Genomic DNA, 23,534 nt, shown 5'->3' on the forward strand with positions numbered 1-23,534 from the left:
CAGTAAGGTTTATTGTGCACATAATTTTCTTTCTTATTCTATGGCTTACACAAAAAGTATAAGTAGGAGAAAAGTTTGAACATTGTTTATGTTTTTCCTGTTCCAGTCTCAGAGCAAAATTCTTTCAGAGCTAGTGAGATAAAGGTAAACATGCCACCATTTCACATATGTATTACTGGATAATATTTTATATAATATTGTAGGAGAAATGGCTGAAGTGCAATTTTCAAATAATAATAATTGAAATGTAATATATTGCTAATCAGTTGCAATAGTTTCCATTTTCTAGACACTGTTTTAATGTTAGAACAGAATTAAATCTTTATTTCCTGTCTCTATCATCCTGGCAACATGTTGTCCAATCTGATATTATTTACAATGGAACTTTAAAATGCTTTAAAGCTGCTGAAGACTGTTATGAAAACAAGAGGAACTGATAAGGTGATTTAGTGCAACTCACTGGTAATATTAGAAAAAAAAGTAAAGCATCAGGCAGGATCTCCTTTGCTTTTAATAGGCAGCTTTGCAAGTATATAGGTTATTTCTCTTTAACAGCCCTTGTACATCTTCAACAAAAAAACAAAAGAACAATATGTTTGTTTGTTTTGGTTGCTACAGAAAGTAGATGCTGCTCTGAGAAAAGATAAAACGAAAATCAGAGAAAACAGAACTGAAATCTGGATAATTTCAGGAAGCATATCTCAGCAACAGTAGTTATCTAGGATGAGTAACTCCTGCTGGCGATATACAAAAATCACTCTTAAGTATTTATGTAGAGTATTTATATTTATATATATTTATATATTACATACACTTATACTGAGAGTTGTGCACTGTAACCTTAATGGGGAATTCACTGAGATGTACTACTGCCAACCTGTTTTTTAATTTCGATGAGGCTTGCCTGAGGCTATAAATCACCAGTGAAGACACACAATCACCACTTGGTGATTACTCCCAAAGTAACCCAGAAAAATATAAACAGATTCTGTAGAAGAACACTGTTTAAATGGAATGTTAAAAATAACATTTAGTAATAAATACTTTATAAAATTCTCTGTGAATACAACATTTAATAGATTCCTGGTTTGGGTATTTTTGTTGTTATTTTAATTTCACTTTGGTCCTCATTAGTTTGCATAAATCCAAGGTATACTTTTTTCTTTTTCTTTTGTTTTATAGGAAAAATGTTGGCTAAAATGCAGAAGACAATTAAAAGACTTTTTATAAAAACACAAATACAGATATATACTCACCATATAGTAAATATTGTTATTTTAGAAATATAGATTTCACCCTACAGCTATAGCTAGCTTGTTAGTAAAGAGAAAAGCGGTTATGTTGAAATGTTTGCTTTTGATTATTTGCCATTCACTTCCTATTTTTTTTAATGGCTTGCACACTTTTACAAAAAATGCAGAATCATGCAATAAAAGCTCACCATTATCATAATAAATAGTCTAAAGTAAATGTCATTTAGATTACAATATAGAAATATGGCTTGCAGAAAAGCTTATGTAGCATAGATATTTTGTATTGCAATCCAGCCCTTTTTGATAAATATTGCAATTTGCAGTGTTTGGAGGTTTTTCCTCCTCTCATTGTATTTTACATTTAATTGACTTTTTGGACAGACAGCAAGATCCAGTTTCAGTTTTTGTGTAATTGGACCTCATTCTCTCCTCAGTAAAATGGGCAAGGCTGCCAAATCTGAGCCACAGAACTTCAAGCAACTTTAACATGGTAACAAACAAACACCCAAAAATGTAAATCTTTGATGGCATCTAATATTATTCAGCTGTTTTGAACTCAAATCTATATGTTTGGGGAAAGGGTGAGTTTATTTTACTTAAGATACAAAGCTGGGAACTAAAAAGGCAGGGAACTAAAATGGTGAATAAGTTAATTAGTTTTATCACTGGAAATATGCAAATTAACACCCTTCCTTCCTTCCTTCCTTCCTTCCTTCCTTCCTTCCTTCCTTCCTTCCTTTCTTTTTCTTTCTGCCTTTATATGATTGTCAGGCAGATGTCTGAAGATGAGACAGAATTCTCCTAAATAAGAAAATTCAGAAGTACTTGAAGTCTAGATTCCAAGAGTAAGTAACTTTGCCACACAGTTTAGTGACATTTATAATAAAGCAAGGATGAATATAGTGCAAAGGAGGGATATTCTGTATTAATTTACAGGTATTACATACTGGAGGTAACAGTATTTATATGTACAGCAGTGATTTGATGTTTAGCTTGGAAAATACATGGCATTATGTTCTATTTTTGATCTAAGAAATATTATGTGCAATAGTCCAAGGTAGCTGTGCCTTGTACCTTCTTTGAAATAAGGATGTGAGAAATTTCAGCTTGCCAGAAATTTACTCTGCCCAGGAGTGGGAGAAGCGGAGAAACATAATGAAGAACATTTGAGCTTTTGAAATCTCTTGCACAGAATCATTTAATGTTTCAAGCGCTGTTGAGCTCTTTAGTAACTTCAGTTGAGTTACTGGGCATACATACAGAACTTGCTTCTTTTGTTTCACTTTTCTTTAATATTTAAGAAGTAGTCTGATAAGGGGAGAAGGCAAACATTCATTTTAAGATGAACAGCGGCCTAAGTGTTGAGCCCATGCATTTTATACGTGCACATCACTGAATTACTGGCTTGAAGGCAAAAATACCTTCAACTTTTTGCATCGTCAGCTCTGTATGTTACAATCTGTGGGAATAATATAATGATACATACAGTTGTTTCAAGAAAGTTTTTCCCAATTCAAACACCCATGTGCAAGTATTTTTTCACATGCAATGGCTGCCCATTGTGCTGCACCATTCATTTCAATAGAAGGAGTAGTATTATCTACAGATTCCCTTATAGATTGTGCTGTAGTGCTCACTCCATTAAATTAAACAGCAAAATTGTTTATGTACAGAACTCTTTTGCATTTATAGCAATGCAAAAAATCAATCAATATGGTGACTATGTTTTCAAAGTTCTATATTTCAACAGAATTTCTTCACAGCCATTGATATTTTATAGGTATTGGATCATTAGCATTAAATAATGTAATATAATAAAAGGCTTATGTTTTTGATATTTCTATCGTTGTTCTTCTTTAAAAAAGAACCCTAAACTTTTCAGTATTTATATTGCCTCTTTTTAAAAAAGGTATACTTTATAACTATTTGTACTTTACTAGTTTGTAAAAGACAAAAAAAAAAAAAAAACCAACAACAACCCCAAAGCTGCCTTAAGTCTTGGCATTTTAGTCCCAGTAAACCAGTAAATTATTAACTTCTCTAAGGACAATTCTAAATTAAAAAGGGGATGACAAGTGTTATGTGGGAATAAGTTCAAGGGTTTTTATTTTTTAGCAATAGCTGTGCCAGATTACAGGTTGGCATATTAGTGAAGTTTGATTTTTGAAGGCATAAAAAATTCTGAACTCAGCCTGTTCAACTCTATTTTTAAACATTTCATGAAGAAACCCTGCAAATAGAAGATCATACTACTACCACATTGCAAAAAAGTGAATTTCTTTTCTTTATCTTTTTGCTGACTTCTAGTGGTTTTTTTTTTATAATTCTTTTTTTTTTTTTTTTTTGGTAGTTCATCTGGCTTTTTTAGCCCAGATCTGGCAGTTGAATATTTGTGGAACTTTCTTTAGCTCCTTTAGAAAACTCTGCTTGCAGATGGGTCTTAAGCCTTATCCAAACCTATAAAGCTTACAGATCTGCAATTTTAATTCACAGTTATAGACACATTTATTTGGGAAAAGAGCCCATTGTTCACTGCAGAACTGAAATTCACAAGGGATTTAGGCTGCATATTCCTGTGAAAGGAGTCAGAGTATAGTGCTATAACAAACATGATTCCACTGATTTCATGCAACTTTGTTACAACTAATTTTAGCAGAATTGGAATCTACAATGGGCAATTAAGTTATATGTTTATTTATATCTTCTTAATTTTGACCCCCCAAAAAATCACAGTAATTTTCAAACCTATTTAATTTCTACTGAAAATTCATTTCCTTGTATTTTCCAATACCTTCCTTCTGCTGTAAAATCCGTTTGTATCAGTTGTATCCGTTAGCATACACAAAATACTAACATCTTATTAATATTATACTGTAATGTTTTAATTGGCAAACTCTTATAAAAGGGAAAGATAGATTAAAAATAGCAGTGTTATTTGAGTTGGTCCCAGCTGCTACAATATTGTTTAGTTTTCCTAAAATGCATTTTTTAAAAAATATCATAATATTTTAAAAATATATGCAAATAACCAGTTAATCTGATATTTAATCCTGGTCAAAGTGCAATTCTCAACCTGAGGTCAAGTATAAAATAGTCTTGGTATTATTATCAAGGATTATTTCACTTTTCAAAACGATCAATTTCATGACTTGAAATTCAGCTGGGTGGTTTTTAAATATCTTTTGGAAAATTTTTATTTGGAACTGCATCATCTTAATATCACTGAAAACTTCCTATGTAAGTAAGTCAGCCCATTGTTTAAAACAGGTGATCTAGATTTAGGGTAGCTCAAGTTTTGTTTTGGACAATCTTTAATTTTAGGAAATTATTCAATTCTGAATTCTGAGTTGGTATAACAATTTTTTGAATGGTTTTATTTGGAAAGGTTAAATGTGAAAACTTTGAATCTTATACCATAAAGAAGATCTAATTAGGATCTCATAAGAAATACCTTTTCCCAATTATTGATTTTAAAGCACCCTCTTTCCCAAGCTAATTAGAGGTAGGGTATGAGAATAAGGGTCCCCTTCCTCTGCTTTTCCCGTGCTATTACCCACTCTTACTTACACATGTGATAACAGGGCATTGTGTCACTGATCTGCACAATTTATTTAGTTACTTAAGCGCAAGCAGATTGTTCTCTGTGGTTTCCTTTGTTATTTTATTTGCAAGATCATAATTTATTCAATGAACCAAACCAACTGGGTTCACACAATATTGTGTGCTAAATTATTCCTTACAAGACTTAATGGCTGGGTTTACAGAAAATGTTAACCCAAAATCAACCAACCAACCATATTGACTTAAGATATTGAGTAAACTCAATTTGGTGACAATCTTACAATCTACAATTCTTGCAACTTTCTTGCTAACAAAGAGCATAGTACTATAGAGTGATGTTTACTATTTTCAGTGCTATGGATTCTTACAGCAACAATTTTACAAGGCTTCCAGCACTGTGATACCATCAGTAGCTTTACCTGAGGTAAAACTGCTTTCAACCTTTGCTGTTTATTAAAACACCCTATTAGGATTATAAAAAGTGTTTCAGAGAAAATAAAAATCTCACACAGCTGTGGAGAAGAGGCTGCTAGAAGTGTGAACTAGTAAATACTTCTGAGAAAATAGCTGGTGAATCTGCAGGGCTTTTCATCAATGTCAATGCATTTTCAATGTTAAATAGAAACTGTGCAAGCAGCAAAAAGCAAGAATTTTAGTATGCAATACCATAAAGACTTTGTAAAAGAAGACTTACAACTACATGGTTTATAAGGGGAAATGAAAAGTGCAGAGGAAAATCACAAAAAGGAAAAAAACATAAAACTCCACAGAAGCTCAAAACCTATATTCAATTTAAGTATGGGTTTCATGTTTTGCATGAATGTTTCATTTTTACACAAATATCCTGGTGGTAGGCAAAAAACCATAACTATTTGGTAAGCAAAAGGCTTATGATATTGAAAAACAATCTCCAGACATGCACATCCTTTCTGTCCACACTTAAACCCTTTTTCTAAAAACAGGTTGAGAAAAATTGGGTTCACTTCCTCCTTTAAGGACACTTAAAATATTGAATACTTTTAAACTGTTTTGAAATCAGTTTCAATAGGTTCTGACCGCAGAACCCCCTAGGCTGTAACTCCCACAGATATAGAAACATTTTCAAAGCAGAATAATGATTTGCAAAGTTACAAGTATGATTGAGAGTTTAATGGAGCTGAAAAACCATGTACTTATTGCACTGTCAACAAGTGTATGGCTGTTTCGTATTTTTTAGGCTTCAGTTTTTGGCTAATGATACTGTTATAAGATGCTTCGATGGTGCCAACCAGCAATGATGAGAAGGACCATGGCTATGTACAGAAGCAGTTTGGTTACAAACAAATAAAGAAGAAACTGGTACCAGAAAATTAGAGAAAGCACCAAGCATCTCCCAAGCTGATAGCATAATCATTGCATAAATCCCTTTATTATTACTAAGCATAAACAATTGTTTAATAACTAAAAAAATCAAGCTCATAAGTCTTTTGGGGCTGAAGAGTCCTTCAGATCAGAAATAATCTTGAGAAGGCAATGCCTTTAACAGAAAATAAACCTGATAGGTCATCATATTTATCATCACAGTTGCTTGATTACTCAATTTTAAAGGACTGGGTTCATGTCTTTTTGATGGCTTGCAAGTTGACTGAGAGTGGAGCCTCCAACATCACCGACGGCAGAGGAAGTAGTAATGGTATTCTGCTGAATGACTTGTTTTTGTGAGCAGGTTGGACCTGGACTAGAAGGAGGACTATTTTCAGGACCTGCACAGAGGAGAAAAAAAAGATTCATTCCAGGTAGAAAAAAATAATATTTTTTTTTTAGTAGAGCAAATAATTGAGGAAGCAGACTGCAATATAAAATGTTTAGCTGCAAAAAACCTGTTATTAAAATTAGAGCAACTTCTAAAATTAAGGAATAACATAAATAAAGGAATCTGTAGAGCTGTCTTCATATTATGGATACTACATTTCTACTTTAAGCTATGTCTGCATATAGCACTTTTAAATAATGGAAAGATACCTCAGTGTAAGTAGTAAGTCAGCAGAATGCTACTTGCATTAACCGAAGTATCATCTCCTTTGGAAATATGAGTCATGTAGTCAAGGCTGCTCCAGCGAAATACTGAGTACTTTGCCTCTTCTGTCCATGCTGTTGTGTCTCCTTTTCAAGCCTTTTGATAGGACTCTGAATGATGCCAAGCAGGGAAAGGAAGGGAGTGCTAATTCCGGATCCCCCCTACACCAAATGGTTGATGGAAATCTGGAAGTAACTGGCTTTACTGGAGTTGCTGCACCATCCCTAGGAAACCCAGTTGGGCTCCGCCATGAGAAGAGCAGTCTCTGGAAGTAGAAGAGGTTGTCACTCTGCAGATGCAGAGAAGATGGAGCAGCAGCAAGTTTTTTTTTCCCCAGAACTATTTTATTTTGAATTTCAGCTGAGGGGCAGGTCACTCTTAATAAAGCAGCAAAACCAGGTCTCCTTCCAATTACTCTACTCATAGCCTTGTCTCATGACAATGACAATATATACACTAACAGTTATATTACTGTATATAACTTTCATTTTTTGCATTTTAGGTGTGCAACTGAACTTGTGGCTTAGTTTTTGTGGATAGTATAAATATGTATATCGACTGTAGCAGTTCAGATTTCAAATGCAGACTCTAATGTTAAAAAGCTCTTTCATCCTATTGAAAGTAAGGTATGGCTCCTGCCTCTTGAACATTGCATCCCTTGAGGTAAGATACGCCCTCACCTTCTTGTCCTTCTGGAAGAGCCTCAAAACCTGGCTCTGCCAACTGGCTTGGGGCCCTGAATGGGATTTTCCATGTTGGAGGTGGTTAGTGGACTAGGAAGAAAATGCAATCTTCACCCCATAATATTTTGATTGAAAGCTTACTTAATTTTAGTTTATCTAATATTTAATATTTCAATGTTTTATCCCTCAATTATAGCATGGTATGCTTTCTTATATTTTTTCTGCAAGTGCAGTGCCTGATTTATTTATTTTTTTGGATCAACCAAATTTTGATTAATTGGTTGTGACAGGAATTGACTGACTGGCTTGTTATCTGAGTTTGACATTTTGGGCTGAAGAAGAGTGTTTGGTCCAAAATCACCTACTCATGAAGAGTTCTTAATGAAACTTTTAATCTCCTGGTTTCTAGCCTGGTGCCTTAACACTAGGCAAACCTTATAAATGTGTATGTTTTGTTTATGTATATGTGCATGAATGTGTGCGTCTGCATATTGTGTATGTATACATAAAAAACACATTCACTGCACAATAAAAGTTCTCAATACAAGTACTCCTTACAATAGTTAATTTAGTGACTGTTTTTCACACTTATGACCAGTGCAGCATCCAAATGGCCACATGATCAAAATCCGGATGTTTGACATTGACTCACATTTATGATGGTTGCAATGTCCCAGGGTCATGTGATTACCTTGGGCGACCTTCTAACAAGCAAAGTCGATGGCAAAGCCAGATTCACTTAAGAACTGTGTTATTAATTTAACAACTGCAGTGGTTCCACTTAACAAATGTGGCAAGAAAAGTCATAAAATGGGACAAAATTCATTTAACAAATTTTTCACTTAGCAACATAAATTTTGGGCTCAATTGTGGTCGTAAGTCGAGGACTACCTATACAGAGTTATGCAGTAGAAATAGAGACAAATAACTATAGAAAAATTTTACATCTCACATTAATGGTGTTTTAGAGAAAATTGTCAATATCCATTCTGAAATTTGGAATTTATTTTATGTTTTCTAAGCATTAGTTAAATAATATATTTTATTAAGCCAATAATAATTATTAAACATAATACTTATTTTATTTCTTATTTTTATGGCCTCTGTGCTGTTAATGTTTTAAAAACTATATTTGTTTTTTTTTTAAAAAAATTGCTTCTATGATATATTTAGTAATGGTTAAATAAATAACTAATTAACTTTGGTAGTGGCTTCCAAAATCCTTAAGATAGTTTTAGAGATATCAAAGTTTTTGAGATGCCTCCAATAAATTCTTTTTATACTTATGTGTCTTTTACTTGATAGCCATGATGTATTAAATACTTGTTCAGGTATCAAGGTGAGCTGAAAAAAGGAAATCTACTATTAGTATATACTATCAGATAACACTTACTTAGGTATCCTTGTGATTCTTTCTGCATGGCTGTTATGGGACAGTCTTTATGAGTTAACAGCAACTGTTTCAGCTGTGCTACCTCATTTTTCAACATGGAAACCTCATTCTAGAAAAGAAAAAAGATAATTTTATTTTAGTAAGTAGGAGGACAAGGAGCTGAGAAGCATTTCTTGGGACCTGATTTTTTTATACGATCCTTTTTGTCTAGGATATGCTTTTACAGCCTAGTTTGAAAGCTTTGAAGCTGACTCTCATTTTTAGGACAATTTTAATTGTCAGAATGGAAGAAGAACTGATAGCAATTGTTAGCTATCAGTAATCTGATTTTAACAGCCTAATCATTTGCCCTGTTGCTCAGTAACAGCACAAAGCCTGGACTCTTCAGATATAGGAATATCTGCAGGAAAACAACAATTTACAAGATGGTGGACACAACACTGTGATTGAAGACCCATCATTTTGTATACATGTAGCATGCATGTACGTACAAGTGGGTACAGCTTTGAATGTGATGCATGTCCATCAACTTGCAAACTTTGACAGATACTCCTGCAGACATACTAAATTGTACTACTGAAATGGCACAGCAAAGAAATACATTTTCTTTAATCACAACCATCCTACTTTGTCCTTTAGGTCAAATTCAATACGTGAAAGTGGCTGTTTAAAATTTTAAAGTTATGGATTCCTGTTCAGATTACTTTTTGGTTGGTGTTCCAGAGGCTGCGCTTTGTCAAATGGGTAGGTTTAAATGAATTTTTTTTTTTGTTACATTTAAAGATCCGCCCCTGCACTGAATAATATTGTTCTCCTGTTACAATGGCATACTAGCGTTTGGAAAGCTTTGGGGATCAGACTCAAGAAAGTTCACCCCCCACCCCACATATGCTGTTCACAAAGCATAAAAATTAAGAGTTAAAACATGTTTTAATTGCTTTAAAAAAAGAGCTACAAAGAACAAGTTGAATGGCCCGAAAATATATTTATCTGTAAAGTACAACTCAGGAAAGTCAGACAGAATTAATTAAAGATGGAAATAAAGATGGCTGATAGATATTCCTGTCTTGAGTAATAATATCCCTAAAAATTCATAAGCCAGTTTACCTTTGTTGAAGTTTATGTCCATCCACTCATTCAGAAAAGACTATACACACACACACACACACACACACACATACACAAATTGCCAAAGCTTAATTTACTCATCAGTGATGTCATACTGTACAAAGTACTTTTGAAGAAAAAAAATGCACTGAACAACGATAGATAGATAGATAGATAGATAGATAGATAGATAGATATGCCTTTACACCCCAAATATTCAGAGCATTCTAATTTAGATTTCCTGTTAAGCTGCCATTATTATGTTTAGCCGTTCTTGAGGCCAATGATTTGACAACCATTTTTTTACATATAAAAAATATAAACACATTTATTATGTCCAGTTATGCAGGAACTTCAATTTACCAGGAAGTTAAGAAAACGTATAATCAAGGTAAGTCTATATACACGGTCTTCCTCTTGTGTTAAAAGGTCAACAGCAATAACTCTAATTATTTACATTAATCCAAATGGAATTGGTGTGACAAGATGTTTCAAGACCAGGCTTTTGATACAGCTTATTTTTATCTCCAGAAATGCATGGGCAGAGAATGAAGATGGTATGCTCTTTACCCATAATCCTGCTCCCCAAATGCCATCAACTGTACTTACAGAGGTTTATACTAGATACCATATATATGTATCTCCAATGAGATCTAAATTTCAATGAATTAAACAACTTAGGCCATGTTTGAAGGGACAAGGACTATAAAGTATCTTTTAGTAGCTAGTGAGTCAAATACAAGTGGTCCTTGACTTCCAACAATTCATTTATTGTTATTGCAAGTTACAATGGCACTGAAAAAAGTGACCTATGACCATTTTTCATACTTATGACAGTTGCAGCATGCCCATGATCACATGATCAAAATTCATATGCTTGGCAACTGTCTCATGTTTATGATGGTGGCAGTGTACCAGGGTCATGGGATCACCTTTCTGACAAGCAAAATCAATTGGAAGCCAGATTCACTTAACAACCATGATATTAACTTAACAATTGTAGTGATTCACTTAACAACTGTGGCAACAAGGGTCATAAAATAGGACAATACTCATTTAACAGCTGTTTTATTTAGCATCAGAAATTTTGGGCTCAGTTGTGGTCATGAGTCAAAGACTTCCTGTAATATGCTTCAGGGCTAATGGAGAAAAAATATTATCTCTTACTATTTTTAAATAATTATTTCAGTCCTAATGAAGAGATTGCTTCATGCTGTTGACTGTAAGTCTTTGTACTTGTATAAAATAAAAATAAAATAAAATAAAAACACTTTCAGGTAATTTTTGGATTTTAAAATCCTTGGTTAATTTTTTTTTTGCAAATTAAACATTACATTTGATCAGATCAGATTCATTGTTTTTCCACTAGAAGTATAATATAATGCAACTCAGTATAAGTTTTCTTTTTTAAGGTTTTGCTGGCATGAAAATGACTATATCCTCGGTGTCTTTATGGTAATCTGTACCTGAAGTTGCATATTTGTCTGGGTGAGTTCTTCTGCTTTCTTTTCCAGTGACATCACCCAAACTTTCCTCTTCTGTCTGCACCGTGTGGCAGCTGCTCGATTTCGTTCCAGAAATTTTCTCCGTCTTTCATCTGGATCTTCATCCACTACTCGTCTTCGACGACCGCCAGAGGGCTGTGGTGGTTGTAGGCTCTGTGTGGCTTGCATTTGTTGAGCTGCTGCTGATACCTAATAAGAATCATAACTTTTTAATTAAATAACCAGAAAAGTCATGACACTAGAAGACCAGCAGAAAAAGATAAATGGCATTCCTCCTTGAACAAACTGATAAATGGTAGAAATTCTGAGACTTCACAAGATATCCTTAAATTATTCTTGGTCTAACACTTTGCAGGAAGCAGAAGTTGGCCTTTTGGGACTGTGTTGTGGGAGTGCGCTGCTCCATCTTATTAAAAATATTTTCAGTTCATTTCAGTGCAGCAAAGAGAGCATTCAGTTCAAGTGTGAATCATTTCAAATGTTATGACACCTAGTATTAATCAGACAAGGAAAGAATCCTGGGACCTTTAATTTTGTTCACGATTTAAAGTCATGCATTTCTCCTTTCTCCCAGCCAGCCTTGGCCAATTCCCAAAAATGTTAAGCATTGCTGGACATAGTTAGTACTTAAAGGGGAAATTACCAGGAAATTCTAAATACGTATATTGACTGAAAGGCTTTTAAAAAAAGTAATAATCCTGGAAAAAAGCATTTTCTTCCAAATTTTGCAAAAAAGAAAAAGAAAATCCAAAACCATGGACGTAACGATCAGGAATCAGAGTTAACTTGATTCAAAATTCAGCTTTTATTTTTCCTTTATACTGAGCATCGGCTTTGCTTAGACAGCTATTGTAAGACTATGCCCAATGTATATGCTCTATGTTAGGTATTTGAATATCAAGTAAATATAAAACTGAAGCAGATTAAAAGCTGAACATGAAATGAAATTCTTCTTCCATTTACGTATTTGGGAGAAAAGTGGGAATGAATTTATATGAAGATGATAAACATGAATTGCTACATTCCTCTATGTGTATGCTTTCTCAATGAAAATATCATAATTTTAGTTTATCTATTCACATGTAGAATAATAATATTATATATATAATATATATATAGTTAATAACACTAAAAATATGAACCCTGGGAATATTCATATCCAAAATAAAATGAACACCAAGGTATTGATTAAAACTATAAAAGTTTAATTTAAAAACTCCAAGCTTTCGCCGTCACCTGCCGGCATCATCAGGGCTGGACCGCCAGGGTGTGGGAGAGTCATTTTATAGGCAGGCCGGAGTCTGCACTCGGCTCCTCGATCTCGTCACCGGACCCAATTGGTTAAATTGTGCTCCGGTGGTTCGTTTCTTTCTGTCCTTCCTAGCTGCGTGTGTATCTTCATCTACCTTCTTTTCTTTGGATTCTAAGGCAGGTGATGTAAACCCCTTTTCTCTTCGATTGTCTCTATCCCTCAATCCATTCCCCCTTTCGGGTTCGAGTGGTAGTTTGCATTTGTCCTTTTCCTTTCTCCAATCACGCTTCACCCAGTCACTTTCTCTATGAGTATCTTTCTTTTCATCCTTAATGCCCCTCCCTCATGCCCAACTGTCATTAGAATGGTCGTGCACAATGTTCCAGACTGGCTGGAGTGGCTCAATGGATTGTTTTTCTATGGGGGTGATCTCATGGTTATAATTATCTTTGGCCATCACACACTTCCCTTCCTTTTTATTCTCTGTGCTCCCATCGCGTATACCACAATCCGAGGTCTTGATCTGGGGGGGGGGGTGGAGTTGCGATCTTCCTGAGCATCACAATGCTCCTTCCCTATTCTTCTCCTCATTCCGACGCCTCTCGCTCCTGCGCGTGCATGACAGGAGTCTTTGGAGTCCAGGGGTGTTGTCGGCACAAGACGCAGCGAGCTGATCTCATTAGCTCTCACGCACCTCTCCGTCAGGACTCATTTTCCTCCTTGCTTTCCGGAGCGTCCGCAAGCTTGCTGTCATGCTCGGTGTCGCCCCGCACTCCATATGTTTTTGAGCCAGCTGACGATGCGGAGTGGGGGGATCGCTTCTTTCCCCTCAAATGGGTCATCCTGTTTCTTTCTGAGCATCGGTGAGGTGTCAGGTCTAATGATCTCTCCCCATCTTTGTCTATCTAGCAGATGAAATCCAAAAAAGCTTGGCGTTTTTAAATTAAACTTTTATAGTTTTAATCAATACCTTGGTGTTCATTTTATTTTGGATATATATAAGTATATGAATTAATAAAATATGGCTTTCTAGTTTAGCGTAAACAGAAAGACTAAAGCAAGAGGTTTGAGCAAATCATTTTATAAATATGTTTAAAATTGAAAGCCATCATGATGGATTTTTCACTACAGAATTTTATTTTAATTTTGAAATAAAATAGGCCTATTCTAAATCTGGTTACAACTCCGATAATAAACTTTAGTATGTTGTAGATATACTTGTGGGATATTTATCCTACCTTAAAATGGTAGGAGATGATGTTGGTGGATTTATAGTGTCATGTAAACTTTCATAAGCTGTTTAGCTTCCAGCTATTGACAAACAGTAAATCCTAATAACACTATGTAGGGCACCTCTAGACTATGAGTATCTGATAAACTAAGCAACCAGATTAAGAAGCCAAGATCAAACTATGTGGTTGTCACAAGTTCTTTTAATTAAACCCAATTTGGTGAGTTTAAGTACAAAAGAGCCAACACAACACAAGGCTCCAAACAATACTCACACAAGCATTCACAATTACTCATTACATACCACTACTCCACTGTTACTATTCTCCTTGTGAGTACTCCTACTCCTTGTAAGTACAGCTAGAGAATAATTATCTCTTTAACTATTTCAGACTATTTCAAGCTGCTTTACTTACACACACACTACTACTACTACTACCACCACCACCTCCTCCTTCTTCTTCTATTACTTCTTTTTCCACCTTTTCTTCTTCTGGTTCCTCCATGTAGTAGCACTACTACTGCCTAACTGCCTCAGCACAGTTTTATAGCTAAGGTTAATGTGCTGTCCAGGAGAGGACTTAAAGAGGCAGCCTGCTTTCCCGCAGACTTAGAAATACTTACAAGAACACTTCATTTCACATGTGAACTCAGGTATATAATCATGCTCAAAGGAATACATGATGTGTTCCCCACGTCTATAAGCCATATTGACATGAAAAGCTGAGGCTGAGTAAAGCCAGATATCTATAATAAAATACTGATATTTACTTATCTGAAATGTAAAGAATTTAAAGGTCTGTTTTAAACTATCAAGCAACATTTTTGGAGTCACTAAATATTTGCACAATAAATAAATAAATGTGTATATTTCAACACCTTTCTACATTTATACTTAAAATTATAAATGCTGTTTCTATTATCACTTTTAAATTAATTTTCTCTTATAGAGACAAAACAATCGCTTCTGCCTTTTAGCAGCTTTGCTCCAAGTTAACTGAGCAGAAAATAATTAAAATATGTAGAGATTACTGGAAATATGTTAATTTGAAAGATAGTTAAAACAAACAAACAAAAGATTGATGTAGTATTTTCAAATTAAGCAGATGAAATCCAATCTTGCATTTTTCCAATATTTGGACAGAAACAATTTGGAAATTCTAAATATATTCTACGTTTTGTGCTTCTCACTGTAGGATAAAAGCTACGTTAGTCTATAGTAGCAAAAAAACCAGTAGCTCCTTTTCCAAGGAACAAATGTTATTAAGTGTTAATTACAATTAATTTCTATATTTTTCCTTCTGAGTCTAACCTTGAAATGTTGGCAGGACGAAGTTGAAATAAATTAAGTAAGGTAGAATTGTTACTTTAAAAAAAAAAACTACTAGGAAAATCATAGAATGGAGTTATTAAGTTCTATTATATTTCTCAGATACTATATATTTTTAAATTTGATATTACAAAATCATGAATACTTGAGACTTAATTATAATAAACATTTTCATAAACAAAATGTAATGCTAAAAAATTCCTAGAGCCCTAAGAATCCATTTGATGTAATTACAAATGTATGTAATATGTGAGTTAATCCATTTCATACAAAGCAGCAAAAGAAAAGGGGTCTAGTAAAAATTGGATTTTGTCTTGATTCCTGAATCTGTTATGTTTCTTTTATTCTTTACACCCTTACATTTTTAGTCATTCATTTATAAAAGATAATTCATTAGGTTTCCGCTGGCTGTTGAAAAGTTTGAAATTTAATACAGGGATGTGGCATAACATAATCAAAATTATGGCAAAAGGGAAATGTGACTCCTAGCAACAAGCTTTGGATTTGACATGAACCATGAAAATTAAGAATTTGGTTCAATACATAGAGTTGGTTAATAATTAGTAAACTGTACCATAAGATTAATGTGTCTGTTGAAGCAGTCTGACCTTAAAGGGGCCAGTACTGAGGGGAATTATATATGGGTTTGGAAAGTAATAACCTTATGTTTATTACTCACTCAAACCATCTTTTATCCCAGGCAATGCCCTCTTCAAAAGTGTCATTACTTTTGCATTCCCATGAGGAACTGAAACTGTTCTGTTGTCTAGCTGACCTATAGATCTTAAAATCGCCATTTATCCTCTAAGCACAATGTTTTTGAGGGAGGGGGGGGAATCACTCTCAACATTCTGAAAGCAGGCTATTTCTTCTCTTGCTTCATTTGCTAAAGTGTGAGTGTTATATCACAAAGATGTTTTTTATCTAAGAAGTAATAACAATTGTTTCAGTGTGAACAGCTGAGGAAGACATACCTGCTACTATCAAATCTGCAATTGCAAATGTATATAGGTCCATTTAAACTCTAGGAAAATAATTTAAATTCAGTTCCATACAGATTCAACTGTTTTAAAGAGTCATACTGTAGAGCAGGGATGGAGAATGATGGCCCTTTTATGACTTGTGGACTTTAACTTCCAGAAATCCTGAGCCAGTTGAAGTCCACAAGTAATAAAGAGGCCATCGTTTCCCATCTCTGTGGTAGAATGAAGGGTAGTGAATGAGAAGTAAAGAAAATTCCTAGTCTTAACTTCAGACCTAAATATTACTTACTATGAATAGAAAAGAACAGAGCTGAAAGATCAGAACAGACCTTGGAGATCTTCTGTCCAGCCCCATGCTCAAGCAGGAGAACCTTTACTATCTCAGACAAGTGATTGTCTAGCCTCTTCTTAAAAATCTCCAGTGAGGGAGCACCCACGATTTCTGGAGGCAAGCTGTTCCACAGGTTATTTGTCCTCTCTTTCAGGAAGTTTCTCCTTAATTCCAGGTTGCTTCTCTCTTTGATCAGTTTCCAGCCATTGTTTCTTGTTCTTCCCTCTGGTGCTTTGGTGAATAACATGACCTCCCCTTCTTGGTGGAATATTGCTATCATGGCTCTCCTATTTCTTCTTTTCTTTAGACTAGCCAAATCCAAGTCCCACAGCTGTTCTTCATATGTTTTAGTCTCCAGGCCTTGGATCATCTTAGCTGCTCTTTTCTGAATTTTTTCCAAACTCTCAACATCTTTTTTGTGATATGGTGACCAAAATTGGCTGCAGTATTCCAGGTGTGATCTTACTAGGGTTTCATAAAGTGGTACTAATACTTCGGGTGATCTTGATTCTATGCCTCTCTTTATAAAACCGGATTGTATTAGCTGTTTTGGTAATTGCTGCACACTGCTGGCTCATAGTCAAGTGATTGTCCACTAGGATGCCAAGGTCCCTCTCACAGTTACTGTTTTTGAGCCAGGTCTCAGTCAATCTGTACTAAACGTAAAACTTTGCTTTTGTCCACATTGACACTCATTTTGTTGGATAGGGCTCATTGTTCAAGTTTGTCAAGATCTTTTTGGATCCTAAATTTGTCTTCTGGGGTGTTGGCTACTCCAGTCAGTTTGGTGTCATCTGCAAATTTGATGAGTTTCCCTTCAATTCTCTCATCTAAGTCATTTATGAAGATATTGAAGAGTACTGGGCCCAAGACAGAACCTTGTGGTAACCCACTGCTTACTTCTCTTCATCTGGATGTAGTGCCTTTGAGGACTACTTGTTGAGTACAGTTTGCCAACCAGCTACAGATCCATCTGGTGGTGATGTTGTGGTGATGTCCATCTTTTTCTAGCTTACCAAGGAGTAGGTTGTGGTCTATTTTATCAAATGCCTTACTGAAGTCTAAGTATACTACATCCACGCCATTTTGCTGGACTACTAGTTTAGTCACTTTATCGAAGAATGAAATAAGATTGGTTTGGCATGATCTGTTTTTAACAAACCCTTGCTGGTTACTAGATATAACTTTGTTTGCTTCTAGTTCTTCATAGATCTGGTTTTTTATTATCTTTCCCCAGGTATTGATGTTAAAATGATTGGTCTGTTGTTTCCTGGGTCCTTTTTTTTCCCTTTTTTGAAGATGGGAACTACATCAGCCCTTTTCCAATCCTCAGGTACTTCCCCAGTGCTCCAGAATTTATGAAAGATGTGGTGTAATGGTTCTGAGATAACATCTGCCAGCTCCTTCAGAACTCTGTTGTGTCCCGGTGATTTATACTTGTCAAGGTGTTCTCTTACCATTTACCATTTTCTTACCATTTTCTTGCTTATTTTATTTTTTGTTTCTAGTTTGTCTTTTGAAATGGTATGTTGGGCTATAGTTTCTTTTTGCAATTATGAATTAAGCAGCTCTGCTTTCTCCCTGTTGTCTGCTATTTCCTTGCCATCTTCTCTCTTTAGTGGACCTACAGTTTCCTTGACGTCTTTCTTGTTAATGTGTTAGAATAAACTTTTTTTTATTATTCTTGATTTCTGTTGCAAGTCTTTGTTCGTTCTGAGCCTTTGCTTTCTTTTGTTCATTTTGAGCCTTTGGATGTTATACATGTGGCAGATAATCAACTAATTATTATACCACACTGAAAGGATAAATCTATATTTTAAATGCATAATACTGTACATATATATGCAATCTATCAACATTTTAATTAGTTTTTTTTTTCTTGTAGCAAAGGAGCAAGAAAAAGAATAATCAAGCAAGTGGATAATGTGGAGAGGGAAATCATTTATATTTCCACAAGCTCTTTAAAAACAACTACAAAAAACTCCATCACATTGTTAACATAGTCTTGGACATGTGGATTGTTATGATACATAAAAAACAAATTGCATACAAAGTCAGCACTCACAAAGTCAGCACTCACTGCACTGAAAGAAATTTTGTAGCAATGAACACTTGAACTTCTGCACCATTAATGGAGCAGCAAACTGCTGGTAGTGATTATCCATAGCAAAAATGCAAATATGTAGTGGGAAACATACAATTTAACCTACAATAAATAATTCTGCTACATAAAGCATTCAGTATAGCTTTACAATATGGAAAAATAACTCAAGGTTCTTTGTCAAAATATGGTACAAAAATGGCATTCTTAAATAGAAAAATGTAAAATCAAATAAAAGAGCTCACACCTTCATCATTTTAAGAGTGCAGTCCTATGCTCAAGGTACCGAACCTGAAATTGTATTATGATGCTGTGGTGTTAACATTAATTAGTGACTGGGTTAATTTAACTAATGTAGATGTACTCCTTTTGGAGGGATGGGATTTACTTTTTGGATGGCATGCCTATTTAATTTTTAATAAAAAGGTTGATAGGGTTTTTAAGTGTCATATTTTAAGAACTTCCTTACTTTGGGTTTGGAAGAAATATTACAGAAGTGACTCTAGAATTCCATTATGGGCTATCCCATGGCATGCGATAGAAGGGATAAGGAGAGGAGTTAAGATGGATAGTATCTCTTATATACAATTACTTAAATGGGATGGTAAAAATTGGCAGGTAAAATCTATGGAAGATTTAATACAAGAAAATATCATTTATTCATGGTTTCAGTATAGACAATTATTGGAAAGGTGGAAGATAGATTGCAAGGTGGGTTTGCTCAGAGAGGATGAGAATTTGTTAAAACAAATAAAAGATCAAAGACGAACCCATATCAAAAGAATTTATGGGTGTTAGTGGAATTGGATTCAGAAGCAGAACTAGTTAAAGATTGTATGGTTAAATGGGCACAAAATTTTGATGAATTGGTTCCATTAGATACTTGGGAGATTATTTGGGTGAGAAATGTCAAATTTACACAAGCCCAAAATTTACGGGAAAACTTTTATAAAATGTTTTATAGATGGCACCTTGATCCACAAAAAATGTCTCGTATGTATTCAAACTTGCAGCCTAAATGTTGGAGATGTGGTTGCTTGGACGCCACATATTATCATATTTGGTGGTTATGCAAAAACATAAAAGCTTTTTGGATTAAGATATGGTGGAATATTCAAAGAATTTTTAAAAGAAGGATAAAATTTACTCCACAATTGTTTTTGTTGGGTATTGTTTCTGATTGTGACAGTAAAGAAACTATAGTAATGTTAAATCTAATTACAGCGGCTAGGTTGTTAGTAGGGCAATGTTGGAAGAAAGAATCTTTGCCTACTTTGCAAGAATGGTTTCTTAAAGTTTCTTACTTAGCAGAAATGGCAAAGATTTCGGCTTTCTTGAAAGATCAATCGCAAGAGAAGTACCTTTTGGTATGGAAAAGATGGATAAATTTTATACAATACAAGTATGATATAAAAATATTATTTAGCTTTTGAATAATTTATATTTAAAGTTTAAGATATTTTTTAGATATATATTTTTTTCTTTTTCTAATTTTTTTTCTCTTTCTTCTTCTTTTTCTTGTTTCTTTTCTTTTTCTCTTTCTGTTTTTTAAATATTGGTGTTAAAGTATTTTATGATTTGTTTAATTATTGTAACCAAATTTGTATATGGTTTATTTGTGTTTAAAATTTTTTCTTTTAAATTTTAATCAAGCCTGTATTCAGCTTTGGGAAGGTTGGGGGAGGGTTGGGGTGGGTTGGGAGGATTCGGGGAAGGGAACTTTTTTGTAAAAAATTTTAAAAATTTTCAATTAAAAAAAAAAAGAGTGCAGTCCTATGGTACTGAGAAAGAAACGCACCCAAGGTGAGAGAAAATGAGAAAGAGAAATTTTCCAGTGGAAGGGGCACCTGACATTGGAAACCATCTCCAGATTTACTGCGGAAGTTCTATGACTATTTGTTTCAAGTCCTATGTATGAGAAGAATGACAAAAAGATATCTATAGTCTCTCTCTCTCTCTCTCTCTCTCTGTGTGTGTGTGTGTGTATTATTATTATTACTGAAATAAGGAAAAATCTATCCATCTGACTGTCTGTCTGTCTGTCAGGTAATATTGCCTAATCAGAATCCTCTGGTAAACTACTCAAGACCTATAATATATGCTTTTCTTTCTTGACTTGGCAAAATCAAAATTACAAAAATGATGCAGGAGAATTAAATCTGCAAAAAAAAAAAAGCCACAACAAACTCTTATTTTTAATATCCATCTTCACATAAGAAAGGTTAGAAAGCTCTACCTGTGCTTGGCCATCTGTATGCAGTGGCGGATGTGGCGAAGTCTGATGATGTGCTGGGTGTGCCTGAAGATGTGAATGAGAATGATGGTGCTGGTGCTGGTGATGAGGATGAGGATGGTGTACTGGGTGCTGATGCTGATGGGGGTACGGATGATGGGGTGGAAGGGTCTGGTGTTGATGTGGATGTGAGTGCATATGATGGTGGGCTGGTTGGTCTTGTCGAGAACTCATCATTTCCATCATATGACCCACGGTGTTCATATTTCCATTGGAGATGCCCGCAGGAATATGAGTCAAAGCTGCTTTCAACCTCTATAAAAAAAAGAAAGAAAATAAAAGAAAAAGAAAAAAAATAAAGAAAACAGTATTAAAATGGAGCATGCAGCTGATTATTGGAATATGTTACAAACAATTTATGTAGGACAGTGCATTTTTGCTCCATTCAGTGTGTATTTCTATTCATGACATCTCTGTGTTTAAACATGCTTAATTGTGGCAGGATAATGCCCACCTTCCGTAGGAAACAGTTTCCCCCTGAGGGCATAAATAACACAAACACCTGACTTACAAATCATCTTAACTGGTTTAAGATAGTTTACTATTAAAGGGGTATAAATAATAACACTAACACTAACAATAATAATAATAATAGTAATAATTCCATCCCACAACGATATCTGTAATACCATCAAACATCCACATCTGCCTATCCCAGGTCCTTGGTAAGGACTCGATAGGTAGACAAAATGCCAAATCCAGTCTGAACATCTGGCTGACTGTGTGATGATTACTACTACTACTACTACTACTACTACTACTACTACTAATAATAATAATAATAATAATAGGGTTGGAAGTCGTCTAGTCCAGCCTCCTGCTCAGGCAGGAAACTTTATACCATCTCAGACAAATGGCTATCCAGTCTCTTCTTAAAAACTTCCAGTGTTGGAGCATTCACAGATTCTGGAGTCAGGTTGTTCCACTGATTAATTGTTCTCAATGTCAGGAAATTTCTCCTTAGTTCTAGGTTGCTTCTTTCCTTAATTAGTTTCCATCCGTTGCTTCTTGTCCTGCCTTCGGGTGCTTTGGAGAACAGGTTGACTCTCTCTTTATGAGCTATACATTATGAGCTCAAATAATTTCTAGTTGCAATCTTCCCAAGCTTGATAAAGAAATAAAACATTAATCTATGATAATATACTATTTTTTCAGTTCTTTTTCATACTTGGACTAGAATAAAAAAGAAACAAAGAGTTTCTCTTTTTTTACTTTCTAGATTACCTCTAAATCTAAAATAAATAAATAAAAAATAAAATAAAAAAACAAAGCAAATCATATAGTGCAAGAAAAAAAAACTGATGGCTTTAAACATCAAAGTGCTCATGTATTTTAAGTGCAGTACAGCATATTCAGGCATAGCTAAAAACAAATTAATAAACATGTAACTCAATATAGTATCATAGAATTTCAGAAGGGGATTTTATACAGGCATACCGTACCACTTAAAATCTGATTTGCGGCCTAATGGGAATTCACTATAACTGGATCTTAAAAACGAAAAGGAAGAAATGTGTTCATACCATTCATGAATTCTTGCACAAGTACTAGCAGAATGCTGTGTGATGAGTGACCACAATGTATCCAGAGTTATTTTATGATATGGCATAAATGACATGTAAGACATTTCCAAGTTTCAACCTTTGTCTTCTAGAATTCAATAAAAACATCTTGCACAAAAAGTTGTACAAACAGAAAACCCTTTTTGTATTTGAAATAATTTTCTTCTTCCTTACACTTCACTTGGAAGAAAATGGTTTGCCAGTAAATAGAAGATGTTTTCTGTTTAGAAGAGAATATTTGAATACAATTTGTAATGCTTTATTAGTAATATATGGTATATTTATTTTGAAATAAAATTACTATGGTGGGCAATGGTAAGTCCTTTAAAATATAAACAAAATATAAACAATATTACTTGTTTTAAAATACCTTTAATCATCAATTACTGAAAAGCTATTAAAACTGTTAAATTCAATAGTCTGTTTCCAGTTTAAATTGTTAAACTTCTGTATTGGTTTTTAAAAATAACTGGAACACAGAATACTGTTTCTCTATAAAGCATATTGCAATTTAATATACGAAAACACATCGTTAATTTTTTTTAACAAATACTGAAAGAAAAAAAATCAGTGTCAATACCATATTTTTTTGTTAATGAGAAATATCTTTAAATATATTTTAATTTTTCTCTCTATTTAGGGAGGATGTAAAAAATTCTTACACTGGACATATGTATAATATATAAACCACTTACAAGAATCTGAAAAATGTCTATAAATAGTTTTTTAACTTTTTAGTATATTATAGCACTTTATGGAGATTTTTTTGGTGAAAAATTGGATATGTGAGAAGCAAGGAATCAGAAATTGTTGAAATATCTCTGATGATTCTTGGTTTGACAAGAGACTGAGCAAAGAAAAAGCACTTTCAAATTTCAGAATCGAAGAGACCAA

General features: G+C 34.2%; 1 protein-coding gene across 9 annotated transcripts in view; it reads right to left on the reverse strand.

Annotated features, from left to right (window-relative positions):
• Window positions 1–1,174: 1,174 nt before the first annotated feature.
• Window positions 1,175–23,534, reverse strand: part of CREB5 (cAMP responsive element binding protein 5) — a 293,130-nt gene continuing 270,770 nt past the window's right edge. For 7 of the 9 annotated variants that reach the window (XM_039341992.1, XM_039341995.1, XM_039341990.1 and 4 more), the window contains 4 exons: window positions 21,022–21,333; window positions 11,520–11,747; window positions 8,947–9,055; window positions 1,175–6,556 (listed from right to left, as the gene is read on the reverse strand). In XM_039341992.1, the coding sequence (XP_039197926.1) occupies window positions 6,396–6,556; window positions 8,947–9,055; window positions 11,520–11,747; window positions 21,022–21,333 (810 nt within the window). In that variant the 3' untranslated portion in view covers window positions 1,175–6,395. Of the gene's footprint in view, window positions 6,557–6,815; window positions 7,136–8,946; window positions 9,056–11,519; window positions 11,748–21,021; window positions 21,334–23,534 lie in introns of all 9 variants that reach the window. The other 2 variants (XR_005556490.1, XM_039341996.1) reach the window with 2 other exon arrangements.

The sequence above is a fragment of the Crotalus tigris genome, unplaced genomic scaffold, assembly GCF_016545835.1.
Source record: "Crotalus tigris isolate CLP2741 ecotype Arizona unplaced genomic scaffold, ASM1654583v1 scf7180000017774.6281472, whole genome shotgun sequence".
Lineage (NCBI taxonomy): Eukaryota > Metazoa > Chordata > Lepidosauria > Squamata > Viperidae > Crotalus > Crotalus tigris.